General features: G+C 56.8%; 1 protein-coding gene across 1 annotated transcript; it reads right to left on the minus strand.

The window, feature by feature from the left end:
- Positions 1-5,254: 5,254 nt before the first annotated feature.
- Positions 5,255-10,530, minus strand: TMEM92 (transmembrane protein 92). Its single transcript, XM_004446564.5, has 5 exons — positions 10,382-10,530; positions 7,283-7,302; positions 6,387-6,461; positions 6,033-6,228; positions 5,255-5,795 (listed from the first exon to the last, which is right to left on the minus strand). Exons 1-5 carry the CDS (start codon positions 10,448-10,450, stop codon positions 5,682-5,684), a joined length of 474 nt encoding a protein of 157 aa, XP_004446621.1. The 5' UTR covers positions 10,451-10,530; the 3' UTR covers positions 5,255-5,681.
- Between the last annotated feature and the right edge of the window lie 2,272 nt (positions 10,531-12,802).

A 12,802-nucleotide genomic window follows, 5' to 3' on the forward strand; every position in this document is an offset into this window, starting at 1 on the left:
GGCGGTCCTGAGAAGGTGCAAGAGGAGGGACTCCAGTGCCCACCGTGCAGGTGCGATGTGGTTTTCCTATAACCAGAGGGAAGGAGGCAAATGTGGGTAAGGACTGGTGCAGCAGGTGTGGAATGGGGGGTGAGAGGGGAGAGGACGAGATGGTGCTTGGGTGATTGCATCCAATTTATGTGGTGGTGTCACCAGCTGAAATTGAGGTTGGAAGTATGGGAGATTTGAAGGCAGTAGAAGGTATAAATCAATCATTTCAAGAGTGGGGAAGTGAAGCTTCTAAGGTATAGTGGAGGAGTGGAGGTTCCACTCAAGGACAGCAGTCTCGATTTTGGAGAACAGTTGCACAGGTGTGCTGGCTCTTGCACATTGTCAGTTGGCTCCAACCAGAGTTTGGGGTTTCCCCACGTGAGTACCATGGAGGGAGAAAAGGGCTAAAGGAGTTAGAGGCTGATAACGATGGATCAAGGAATCCAAGGTGGATAAGGAAAGAAGGGAGGACATGGGTGACAGGCACTGAAAAGGGGCCAAGCCAACGACGGAGGGCTCAGTGAGCTCGGGGAATTGCTGGTCCATGTCAATTCAGTCCCTGAGCTGGGAGACAGGAGGTGATGCTCGGAGTGGGTGCTGAGTGTGGGATGCGTGGAGTGGAGCTAAAGAGGGTAGCTGAGTTCTCTCACTGACTTAGTCCTTCCTGACTTTGGAGTCAGACAGCTGCTCTCCATCAGAGCTAGAAGAGGCTAACCTCTTCATCATCCAAATGGGGAAACCGAGGACTGCCGGAACTAAAATGCTGGAAGCTGGAGTTCTGAATCTCAGTCCTGTGGTGAGGTCACAGTCTTGTTGGCATCACCCCTCACCACTTACCTAGCAGCACAGCTCCTTCTTCCTCCTCCCTCTGTCCCTGGAGCAAGTGCCATTAGCCAGCACCACCTCCTGACCCATAAAATTCCCCTCACTTGCAACTTTACCTGCATGCCCAGGCCACAGACGCAATGAAGCAGCCCCTTGAACATTAGCCAGGCTGCATGTTTCTTTCCTAAGGGCTAGTATAGATCTTCCCAGTCTCTCAGTCATTCATTCACTCGCTCATTTAATCATTCATTCACTCATTATATGATTCAGTCTTTCATTATTCATTTGTTGAGTCTGAGCTGCTAAATCAACTATAAGGGATGAAATTTCTCATCCATCTGATCAAGCAGTTCATAGTTTCTCTCATTCAATATTTACTGAGTGCCTGTTACGAGCCTGGCAGTTTTGACACGTGGGTGCCACACATTCCTCACATGTCCATCATCTGTCCCTCCCGGAATTGCACACGTCATGCGTGTGACACACGTCTGGGTCTCTCCAGCTTCTTCCTCATAGCAGGGCTGATAATGTATCAATCACAGTTGATCAAAGTTCACAAGGTGAGATCATGAACTTCTAGGGCTGCCTATGTTTTCTGCTAAGTGAATCTCTTAAATTATCCCACTCCCCAGCAGTAGCCACTTGATTAGTTCATAGTTTTGTAGATTTTCAGTATACATTTGCAAAGGAAAAAAATAAATATATATATATAATAGGTTATATGTGGCAGTTTGTGTATGTATGATATGATATATATATGGTGGAGCATATATTTACAAATTGAAATCATAGGTGGTTGCTCTGCAACTTATTTTTCTTCTGTAACAGTAAATGATGGGCATTGTGCCAGGTTGATTTCTACAGCTCTGCTTCACTCTTTTAAAGGCTGTGTAGCATTCACAGTAAGGATGTACCTGGTTTATTTAACAGGCCCTACCAATGGACATTTCAATTACCCCTTAGCCTCCCCCCAGCCCTATTACAATGCTTGGATGCATATCTCCTTGAGCCTTTGTACAACCATTTCTGAAAGATCATTCCTAGAAGTGGAATTGCTGGATGGAATGCATTTTAAATTTAAATGGATATACAGTGCCAGGCATAGTGCCTACACACAGTAGGAGCTTTGCAAAAAAGCCTGTAGCATGAATGGACACTTCCAGATTGCCTTCCGGGAAGGTCACACCATTTCCACTCCCAGCAACAGGGACTGTGAGAAAGACAGACCTGACCATTTCTGCCACCTGGTGCCAGCAAGGCTGGATGTCAGATTGGCCACTTACCTCCGGGCCGTTCTGCTGCTGCCAGGAAGGGCTTCAAGGCCCCATGTCACCTTTTAAGAACAGGAGGCAATGTCCAGGCCGACTGTGATGTCCTCTTCCAAGTCTCCAAAGCCCACAGCTCAACAACTCCCGCTGTGGTGGATGTTTCCCATGGTAAGGGTGCCATCAGCTCTGGAGCATCTCCAACTGGAGTTAGCCACATCTACACAAAGTGCCCACGAGTCTCCTCTTTCTTTTGTCCCCTCCCTCACCCCCAAGTTCCTGAATCAAAAGGAAAATTTCTACTTATGCCTGTACAGTGGTCTCATTCTCCTAATGCCAACTCTGACACTGTCTTTTAGTAACTACTGTGCTTCCTTGGAGAAGAATCTCATGTCGGATAGCATAAACTATGGATGTGAATTTCCTGCCAAACTCTGTGCTTTTGCATATTTACTCAATTATAATTATAAAGTAATATATAAACCATTCATTGACTCATTCACCCATCTAACCACCCATCCTTCCTCCCTCCCTTCCATCCTTCTATGCACTCACCAGTCCATTCATCTACTCTTCCACCATCCATCCATCCACCCACCCACCCACCTATCCATCCACCCACCCACCCATCCATCCATCCATCCATCCATCCAATCATCTCTCCATTCATTCTTCCATCTCACTCATTCCCCCTTCTTACTTGAGTCTCTTTTTTGCCAAGCACTGAGCTAGGCCCCGTGGCGGATACAAGGAGCTCCTCTAGCCATGTCTCCATCCTCAGATGGGAGAGAGCTGGACTCATGCAATCTCCCATGTTGAGTGGCATGCTAATTTTGTCTGTGCCCCTTTGGGGTATAGAGGGTGGAGGTGTAGAGCTGACCTCCTGAGCTCTTCTTTCCCTCTGATACTCTGAGTGCCGTGGCAGACTCTGCCACGTGAAGCCAAGCAAGTGGGCAGCTGTGGCTTGGGCACTTTCCCCGTGGCTCCCCTTGAGAAAGCACACTCCAAGTTCACACCACTCTTTCTCTCTCTCCCCTTTCCCCTGTTGTCTTCTCTGTGCCCTTTGCTGTGTGTTCTGTGTCTGCTTGCATTATCAGGCAGCACTGGGAATCTGTGTCTCTTTTTTGTTGCATCATCTTGCTGCGTCAGCTCTGTGTGTGTGTGTCACCACTCCTGGGTGGGCTGTGCTTTTTTTGTGTGGGGTGGTTCTCCTTGCGGGGCGCACTCCTTGTGCATGGGGCACCCCTACGTGGGGGCAACCCTGCGTGGTACAGCACTCCTTGCATGTGGCAGCATTGCTCATGGCCAGCTTACCATTAGGGTCAGGAGGTCCTGGGGGTCGAACCCTTGACTTTCCCTACAGTAGATGGACACTCTACCAGTTGAGCCATGTCTGCTTCCCCACACCATTCTTGGCTTCCCTTGGCCGGGCAGAGTGGACACAGTCAAAGGTGGGTCCAATTCACTCACCATCACACCTGTGTGGGAAGAAGGCTGAAACTCTGCTCTGGAGAGGGGTCCATCTAGCAGAGAGACAACAAAACTCACATTTGACCAGACTTAAAGGAGATAGAAGGGCACCCAGTCTGAGGAGGGAGACACAGGCCCTGCCTCGGCGATGCTCCAATATGGGGGGGGGGCAGGGGAATGACCTCAAAGAGTTTATAGCATGAGAGTCTCAATATGGGCTCCTCAGAGAGGAGGGATTGGGTGGGAAAGGATATTCAGGACTTGGGGAGATTGGCAAAGATGCCTATGCCCCTCAGGGGACCCTTTTGTGACTCAGGTTTCCTACCACCTCCCCAATCTGTGAAGATCCCCCAAACTAGTGGGCATGGAGTGCCCTTAGGTGCTGGGACCGCAGAGCCTGGATAAGGGAGCAGGCTCAGAAGGCAGAGGGGCACCCGAGGAGCTCACAGGTGGGTTGCAGGGTATGCGCTATGCCTGGCAGAGCCACCCAAGGTGACGGTCCCGTACCTGTGGTGACCTCTAGGGTGGGCACTTGCTGTCCTGGCAGCCGTGTGCCCTGAGGGGAGCACCTAGGCCTCCTGGGCTGTGGAAGACATAGGGGTGGGCATTCCCATGCTTGCCCCTTTCCCCCTGCCCTCTGGAGCCCTGTTTCCACCAAGAACCTCCACCCGGACAGCCCCTCCTCTTGGCATCTTCGGGGCTGGCTGTGCCATCTCCCCATCCCTGCGGTCCTGATACCCCAAGGATGCATGTTATCAGGAGGACCCTGGAGGAGGCACAGCCACCAGGGCCAGTTCTACCTCCAGTCCTCCCAGGAGCTTCCGGGCATTCACTGCAGGGGAGCAGCGCAAAGGCAAGGCTCAGGGTGGAGGGGCCCAACTCAGCCTGAGGCTCCCAAGCAGGGCTGAGGGCAGACACTGGCACAGGGGTCTCCTCACCCTACCTGACCCACGCCAGGCCCCCAGCCCCATGCCCTGCCCCGTGGGGGTAGTGGCCAGCAAAGACTCTTCCGTGTGGCAAGACTGCGTGCTTCTTTCCTTGGGGTCAACGCCCGCAGGTGGGGCTGAGGTGGCAGCGCCCCAGAACCTGCACAGACTGGAAGGATGGATGTGCCATCTCCTCTCCTCCCTCCAGGAGATTCCAGGGTGGGGCTGGTCAAGGTCCCCAGAGGCCCTACCCTCAGGTGTCCAGCCTCACCTACTCCCTCTCCTCGGCCTCCTCCCCACCTCTCACCTCCTCCAGCAGGTGATTCCTAGCCTATTTCTACCTCTTCCTGGCTCCCCCAGACTCCCCAGCGTCTCACCCAACTCAAGGTGTGAGAACCCAGAGAGCCCAGTTCCAGGTCTTGTGGGCAGGCAGTGGGAGGACGGGATCGGAGAGCCCTCAGGATGGCCACCCCCAGCCCATTCCCACCCCATTCCCAGCTCCCTCTCCAGGCTCTTTAGCGCCCACCAGCCTCAGGGAACAGAGGCCAAAGCCTCTGCAAAGAGCGTCTCCCCAGGGGTGGCCTATGAAGGAACTGTCCTCCCAGGTGCCGACCAAGGATCCCTGATGGACAAACACATGGATGGTGGGAATTCAGGGGCAGTGACGCCCCTTTCTCTCACAAACACCCGACAGCGCCTGCGCTCACCTCCCCACACAGACAGAGGCAGACTCTCGGCAACGATCAGCTAGATTTAGTGCGGACGGGTTTTGGGCATGTGCTGGGCAGAGGGGTACAATGGCTAGTCGAGTCCAGTTGGAAGGTGGCTCAGAGCTCCTCCAGTCCCAGCTGCCACCGGTGCAGAAGCGCTCTCCATAGGTCGCCTCAGGACTGGCTGTTCCGTCAAGATTTGTATGCCTCCAGAAACGGGGTCTCTCCACCCCTCGGGGAAGCCCAGTCCTTGCGGGGCACCTCCAATTGGTGGTATTTCCCCCTGGCAGCCTGTACCTCGGCGGGTGACACAGGGGACGAGAGAGGCAGTTGGGGCTGAACGGGGGCAGGAGAAGCAATAAGTTAAGTCCAGCAATGACAGAGACGTGGCTGGACGGGCAGGGGCGTTCCGGTCCCAGGAGGCCCTGGCTCGGTGCAGGAGTCACGCGGGAGGCTCAGAAGGCTGGGTTGTCGATGCCCCTGAGGGCCCCAGGACACTCTTCAGGCATGACGCTGTAGGGAGGGGGCGGCTCCATGGGGGGCAGGCTCGGGACTGGCTTCAGGATGATCTGCAGGGAAAGGGAGCTTCAGAGGTTTCGTAGGGCCAGCCCTGCCACCGCTGCCCACGTCCCGGCGCCGGCATGTTTACAGGGACGGGGCAGCCAGTGCCTGTTGCACAGCCCTCCCCGGAGTGCAGAGGCCGGGAGAAAGGAGGCTCCCCCACCCCTGGACTCAAAAATCCTGGCCAGTGGGTGAGCATGGCCAGCCAAGGAGCAGAGAGTGGGGATGGGGCCAGGGACACCCACCTCGCTGTAGGGGGGCGGGGGCTCAGAGATGGGCGCCCTGGGCATCTCTGGGGGAGCAGTGGAGGGCATTTCGAGGGGCTCATTGGGGTCTGTCGGGGGGTTCTGCTCCGGCTTTCTGCACTTGCGAAAGAAGTACTTAGCCAGGCCACAGATGCACAGGAGGGGCAGGAGGACGAGGAAGATGATGATGAAGATCCTGGGGGGGGGGGACCAGTAGTGTCACCCAAGGCTCGAGACCATCTCCCTCCCTCCCTCCTTTGACCAGCACCCGCCCACTTGGCAGCAGTCCAGCCCCGTCCCGCGAGGACCAGGCCCTTGCGTGGATGTGCCCACCGAAGCTGGCCCTGCGCTCACCTGAAGGGCCCGGAGAAGAGCTGGTACTCTTGGCAGCAGGTGTTACCACAGCACTTGAATCCCTCAGGGCAGGGGCTGGGGGGCGGCAAGAGTCAGGGGCAGGGAGGGGCTGTTGGCACCGAGGCGGTGAGGCAGAGGGATCCAGCCCCCCAAAACACACCCACACACCCAGAGCACACCCCAGCAGGGTGGGGGCAAGGGGGGACCCCTCTGACCTCAGTGGGAGGAACCTGAGGCCACTCACCTCGTGCACTCAGACAAGTTACTGCTCCTTACTGGGCCTCACCCCTCATCTCTAAAACGGGGAGAGCGAATGTCCCGTGGACTTCCCCAGGCAGGCGTGGGGACTGTGTGGGCGTGAAGCCATCGCTCATTCAACCCCAGGGAGGTACAGGAAAGGGGGGCAGTGCAGAGCGCCCAGGAACCACCTGGAAGACGCAGGAGTCCTTGGAAGCACCCGTGCAGTAAGGGGGAGGGGAGGGCGCTCGTCTCCAGGGCTGCCGCCCTCACTTGGTGGAAACATTCTTCCTTTCTCCCCAGAAAGGGTCTGCCCCTCTCCCCCCACCCCTCGCACCAGCCCCTCCTCCTGGCGCCCAGGCGCCTTGGCTTGCCCACTCTCCTTCCCCAGGGGTCTCTCAGAGAGGGGGCCTGAGACTGCTGTAGGAAGGCTCGGGCGGGATTAGACTTCGGACCTGCCCCCAAGGGTGAAACTCCATGGGGAGGTGGAGCGCAGTCTCCTGTGGGTGCAGGACTGGGGGGACAGTTTCCAGCCAGAGTGGGAGTGGGTGAGGATGATGGAGGAGGGGCCCCTGCTTCCACCAAGGCAGGCGAGGGTGTGATCTGGCTTGGCCCTCCCCCTCCCCAGATTGGAAGTTACACCACAATTCTGAACTTACAAGAGACATTTGGCTGACACCTGTGGAAGAAGAGGCAGAGGTCAGGGGTCATAACTGGGGGGCTGTCCCCACCCAGACGTTGCACAGGTACCTCCTGGTCAGCAGGTCCCCAACGACTCAGCGCCTCCCCCCAAGCCTGCTCCGGACCTCCCCCCCAGGTTCCCAGGCGCCAGGAGGCACGGCTGACACCCAACCAGCCCCGGCCGGCACAGGCTGCCCCGGTGGACTCCTGACCGGCCACACCACCCTCACTCGTCCCCAAGTCTGCAGGAGTCCCCTCCAGACCGCCCTTCCCGCCCATCTTCCTCTTTCCATGCCCCGCCCCCTAGCCACTCAACACAGGCGAGAACACTCGACCTTCCCGACGCCTCGAGGGTCTGTGGGACCCCCACTCACCCTGCAGTTCCCTGCCCAGGCTTCCTTGCTCTGCAAAGCCCCCAGACCCTGCTCTTCTGACTGGTCTGCAGGGCCTGCAGGGCCTCCAGGCCCTCGTCACAGAACTTTTTTTTTTTTTAATTTCTCTCTCCTTCCCCTCCTCTGTTGTCTCTCTGTGTCCATTCACTGTGTGTTCTTCTGCATCCACTTGACTTCTCGGTGGCACTGGGAATCTGTGTCTCTTTGTTGCGTCAGCTGTGTGTGTGTGTGTGGTGCCACTCCTGGGTAGGCTGCGCTTTTTTCGTGTGGGGCAGCTCAATGCAGAGCACACTCCTTGCGCATGGGGCTCCCTTACGCAGGGGATAGCCCTGAGTGGCATGGCACTCCTTGTACATGGCAGTCCTGCACGTGGGCCAGCTCACCACATGGGTCAGGAGGCCCTGGGTTTGAACCCTGGACCTCCCATATGGTAGGCGGACACTCTATCAGTTGAGCCACATCCGCTTCCCACATCACAGAACTTAACTAGACCCATGGAAGTTATGGGCACAGCCTCTGCTTGGCTCGTCCTTGCCCCAGGTACGTCCTTCTCTGACCACCTGTTAGATGACAGCCACTCTATCTCCATAGGTCTTCGCACCATCTAACTTGCTAAATGTTTTGCTTTATTTCGTTAATTGACTGTCTCTCCAGTGGAATGGAAATTCCAGGAGGATGGGGATTTTTGTCTGTTGCATCACGGTGGAATGCTGACACTCAATAAAATACTTGCAGAGTGAATGAAAGGGCATTCACTGATCACCTAGTTTCATTTGCTCTTGGATGCTCCCAGATAGCGGGGAGGGAGGTAGCCGTGGGTCCCCAGCACATGGGCAATGGGGACTGGGGACGATGATGAGGTGGAGGTGACTCCTGTTACTTTACCCCAGACTCCAGAGACAACAATCAGGAGCCGACTGTAGGAAGCCAGCTTGAGTGAGGCCACTGTTCTCTTGTCATCTTTACTTAAAGTAATTAAAAGAGCATTTCAATTGTTAATCACAGTAAAAATAAGAGTACCAATGAGAGCCTCGATAATGGTGGAGGTGCTCCCCCTTTTCCACCCTCAGTCACTGGCTGAGTGCTTTCTTCTCATAAGCCTTGGGGCCCAACACCCAACAGGAGTGAACCCCTGTGGGTTCAGAGAGGGTGGGAGTCTCCTTGTCACACAGCACACAGGGGTGACTGCAGAACTGGGGCAAACTGAGGAGACCAGGCATTCAGAGGCACCCCCACCTCAGAACCCAGCCCCTGCCCCTCCTCCCTCTCCCAGCCCCCAACCAGGGAGGGGTGGGTAATGAACAGGTTTAATAAATCAGTCCTGAGTTTTTCTGCTCGGGAGAGGGAGAAGCTCTTCTCGCGTTTTAACCAGGGCTGGTCTTGTTTGGGATGGTCCAGAGCTTGAGTTTTATCAGTGTGAACTGGGGGCATTTACGCCTACTCCCCGGAGGCTGTGGGGAGGAATCACCCAGCCAAGCCTCACGCGTCGCCTAGGAACTGGGAACAAATGCCAGGCATTCTGGAGCAGGAGGCCTTATAACCTGGGGTCAGATCAGAGCAAGGTTAGATGTACATGTCCAGGGCTGGGGGGCAGCTCGGGACTTCCTGCAGATTCTTAAACAGAAGTCGGTTGAAAAACAGTGTTCTAGGGAAGTGGATGTGCCTCACGCAGTTGAACTCCCGCCTACCACAAGGGAGGTCCGGGGTTCAGTTTCCAGTGCCTCCTGGAAAAGACAAGCAAGACAGCAGGGTGGCACGATGGCAGGAGCAGCGAGCTGACGCAACAAGATGATGCAAACAAGGAGACACAAAAAGGAAAGACAATGAAAGACACAACAAAGCAGGGAGCTGAGGTGGCTCAAGCAATTGAGGGCCCTGCATCCGAGGTCCCAGGTTCGTTTCCTGGTGCCTCCTAAAGAGAAGACGAGCAGACACAGAGAGCACACAGCAAATGGACACAGAGAGAAGACAGCAAGTGCAAAAACAATGGGTGGGGGGGAGGGAATAAAATCTTTTTAAAAAATCATACAGTGTCCTAAACACATCTTCAGTTTCCAGGATAATGTCCTATCCCAGGACTGGACATTAGTCCCCATCACTGTTAGATTTTGGATGTGAGGGCCACAGATTTCAGAGGGTACCCAAGCCTTGGGGTCGGGCACCAGATGAAATCCTTCCCCAGGCTGGACTCCCATCCACGGTCCTAGAAGGAGTAAGGCCGCCTCCTCTCTTCCAGGGCAGGAGCAGAGAAACCAAGTCCCAGAGAGGGTCGGGACTTTCCCAAGGTCACCCAGCACTGAAGGGACAGAGGTGCCGAGACGGCTGGCCAAGGCCTCCAGATTCTGGCCTGGCTTTCTGCCGCAGGCTGGAAGGGGCAGGAAAGAAGCCAAGACTGATGTGGGGTCAAAGTCCTCATCCACAGAGAGGGGCTGGGTGATCAGGGGGTGGTGGGTGGGGCCAGGCCCGCTCCCCAGTCCCCGGGGGTGGAAGGAACGCCGGCCTTCTCAGGGCTTCCTCTACCCTCACCTCCACCTCCAGGGCAGGAAGGAGCCAGGGAGCTGATAATAGCGTGTGGTCACGAGGAAGTCCTAACAATGGAAGGTGGTGGCCCGCTCCAGCACGCAGGCCACTGACCCAAAAGAGTAGGGCCCGAAAAGCCCAAAACCTTACTTGTCAAGTGCTCACCTGCTGGGGGCCCACCAGGAGGCTGAACAGCAGGGTGGGTGCCAGGCCAGGAACCCAAGCGTCCGACATCCCGGCTCGGGGGCCACCGAGCTTCCGTGTGCAGGAGAGGAAGGGAGGGGCGGCCGCGACCTCTCCCCGTCTCTCCACCTCCCGCGCCGCCTCGGGATGGGGGCGGAGCGTGCACACCTAGGACGGCCGGGCTGGGGCAGGAACTGGGAGGCGAGGGCAGGCAGGGAGGTAGAAGAGAGTGATAAGACGGTGGGGTCAGTCTCAGACTGTCGAGCTGCTCCTTGCGCAGCCGCACGCCCACCCCTCAGGGGCACTAAAGGAAGGGTGCTGCGCCTGGGGGAATGGGAGCGCACGCAGCCAGGGAGCAGGACCGCCGGGAGGCCCTCCCCACCTGGACTAATGGGGGGGGGAAGGCCCGGGGGTGGGTCGTGAAGGGACGTGTGTGGGGAAGGGGGCGCGGCCTGGCTGACTTCGAGGTGCTCTAAGGCTTCCGGGAAGGCTGACCACGGACACAGCTTCGGACATTCGTGTCCCTTCCTTCCCTCTTGAAATCCTCCATTCGACTAGTGAGGAATTAAAGACTCAGCCTCGCTGCCCGGGTCCGCGGCCGGGGCGCAGGCCGAAAGGCCCACCCTGATTCCTGGAAAGCCCCGCAGAGGCGGTCCCTGCTGGGAAGGCGGGATGGCGGCTCCCCGGCGGCCGCGGCCCTCGAGCGGCTGTGCTTACCCGATCCGGCCGGCAGGTGGCGGCATCGCCCAGCGCGGGATTCCCCCAGGAGCCAGTAGTGGGGGCTGGGACCTGGGGCTGGGTGTCCCCGAGCTCCTCCAGCGGGGAGCTGGCTGGTGCGTGGGGTGAGAGTCCTGGTGGGTGCTAGGCGCAGGGCGGTAACCGGATGCTCAGACGCGGATGAGATGCGCGGAGAGCCGGCCGGAGATGGAGAGATGGAGCCTGGACCCCGGACTCTGGAAGGGACAAAATGGGCTGGAGGGTGGGTGCTGCTGCCTGGCCTGTGGGGAGGGGAAGCGCCACGACAGGCTCCGTTCTTAGGTTGTTAGGCGTCTCCTGCCATGTCCTGCCACGTCTGACTTATCCCGGACTTCTGGGAGAGGACAGCCCTCTTTATCTGGGCCATTGTTTTCGGTCTCTCACTGCTTTCTCTTCCTCTCTCCTAGAAATTTCCTCTGCCTTGTTTTTAACCTCTCCGTGTTTCTCTCCGTTTTCCCCAGCCCTTCTGTTCTCCTGTCCGTGTCTCCTCTTTCTTTTAGCCTCCATCTCCTTCAGTCCAGGAGTCTGTTTCTCTGTCCAGCTGGGTTTCCGTTTCCCTTGTCTCTGGTTTCCTCCAGGTCTCGGGGTCCAGGTCTGGGACCCCCTGGCCTCTCTGCTCCTCTCTCCCTCCTTGTCTCTGTTTCTCCTGGTCTCCCTTAAGGACAGATGATTCCAGTCTCCTGATCATAACTGACTGGAAATGGGGTCCCGCCCCAGAGAGTCCCCTCTGTCTTCCCTGTCACTGCCCTCAAGCCCCTTCATTGGTGGCTCTGGGCTTGGAGACAGGAATGGGGGGTGGGGGCATCTCTACCCCCTCCCCTTGAGTTGGCCCTGGACCCAGCCTGCCCCTCTGCAAGGGGGACCTAGTCCAGGGAGAGCCTGGGCTCCTCCCTGCAGCACCCAGGCCTCGGCCTCTGTAGTGGGGTCCTTGCTGACCTGGACCCCAGGGCCCTCCGGCTGCAGCCCGGGCCACACTGAAGCAGCACCCATGGCCGGGCAGGTCCCCCAAACCCCTTGCCCTCCTGCCCCAGCCCGAGACCCTCTAGAGGTATGGTCCTTGGGGGAGAGGAGAATGGGTGAGCTTAGGGGTGGGGGGTATCCTGGGGAGTGAAATGAGGGGCTTTGGGGGAGCTTGAGGGGCAGATGTGGGAGGCTGGAAGGGCTGAGGAGGCGAAGGGACCAGGATCCTGGGGCAGGAAGAGGGAGAGGAGGCTGGCATCGCCCCCCCCCCCCCCGCCCCGTGCTGGCATCCTTCTAGACCAGATCTAGGGTTGCCAGACAAAATACAGGGTGTCCAGTTTGAATTCCAGATAAACAACGTGTTTTGTTTTGTTTTGTTTTTTAGTAAAATATGTCCCTTGCAACATTTAGGACATACGTAATGCTAAAAATTTATTTATTGTTTATCTGAAATTCAAATTTAACTGGGTGTCCTGTATTTTCATTTGTTACCCAGGTCTCTAAAATGCCATAGAAACAGACATTTGAGACCGGCTGCTCCACTCCCTCCTCCTCCCACCTATGTCTTCTCAGTGGAGAAAGTGAGGTGCCCAGCACTTAGCTTGCGGGGCAGAGTCCAAAGGACCCCTGGAACGTGCCTTTGGGTCCCGAGGTGTTTTTTTTTATGATCCGAACTACCTTCTATGC

Source organism: Dasypus novemcinctus, chromosome 21, assembly GCF_030445035.2.
Source record: "Dasypus novemcinctus isolate mDasNov1 chromosome 21, mDasNov1.1.hap2, whole genome shotgun sequence".
In the NCBI taxonomy this organism is placed as follows: Eukaryota; Metazoa; Chordata; class Mammalia; order Cingulata; family Dasypodidae; genus Dasypus; species Dasypus novemcinctus.

What these genes read in the sequence shown, in the direction of transcription:
- TMEM92 (XM_004446564.5), bottom strand. Translation starts at nt 10,450, where the DNA reads ATGTCGGACGCTTGGGTTCCTGGCCTGGCACCCACCCTGCTGTTCAGC. An exon ending in CTCTTCTCCGGGCCCTTCAG is followed by an intron (nt 6,229 to 6,386) that starts GTGAGCGCAGGG and finishes CCCCCCCCCCAG; the next exon opens with GATCTTCATCATCATCTTCC. An exon ending in CCCCGCCCCCCTACAGCGAG is followed by an intron (nt 5,796 to 6,032) that starts GTGGGTGTCCCT and finishes CTTTCCCTGCAG; the next exon opens with ATCATCCTGAAGCCAGTCCC.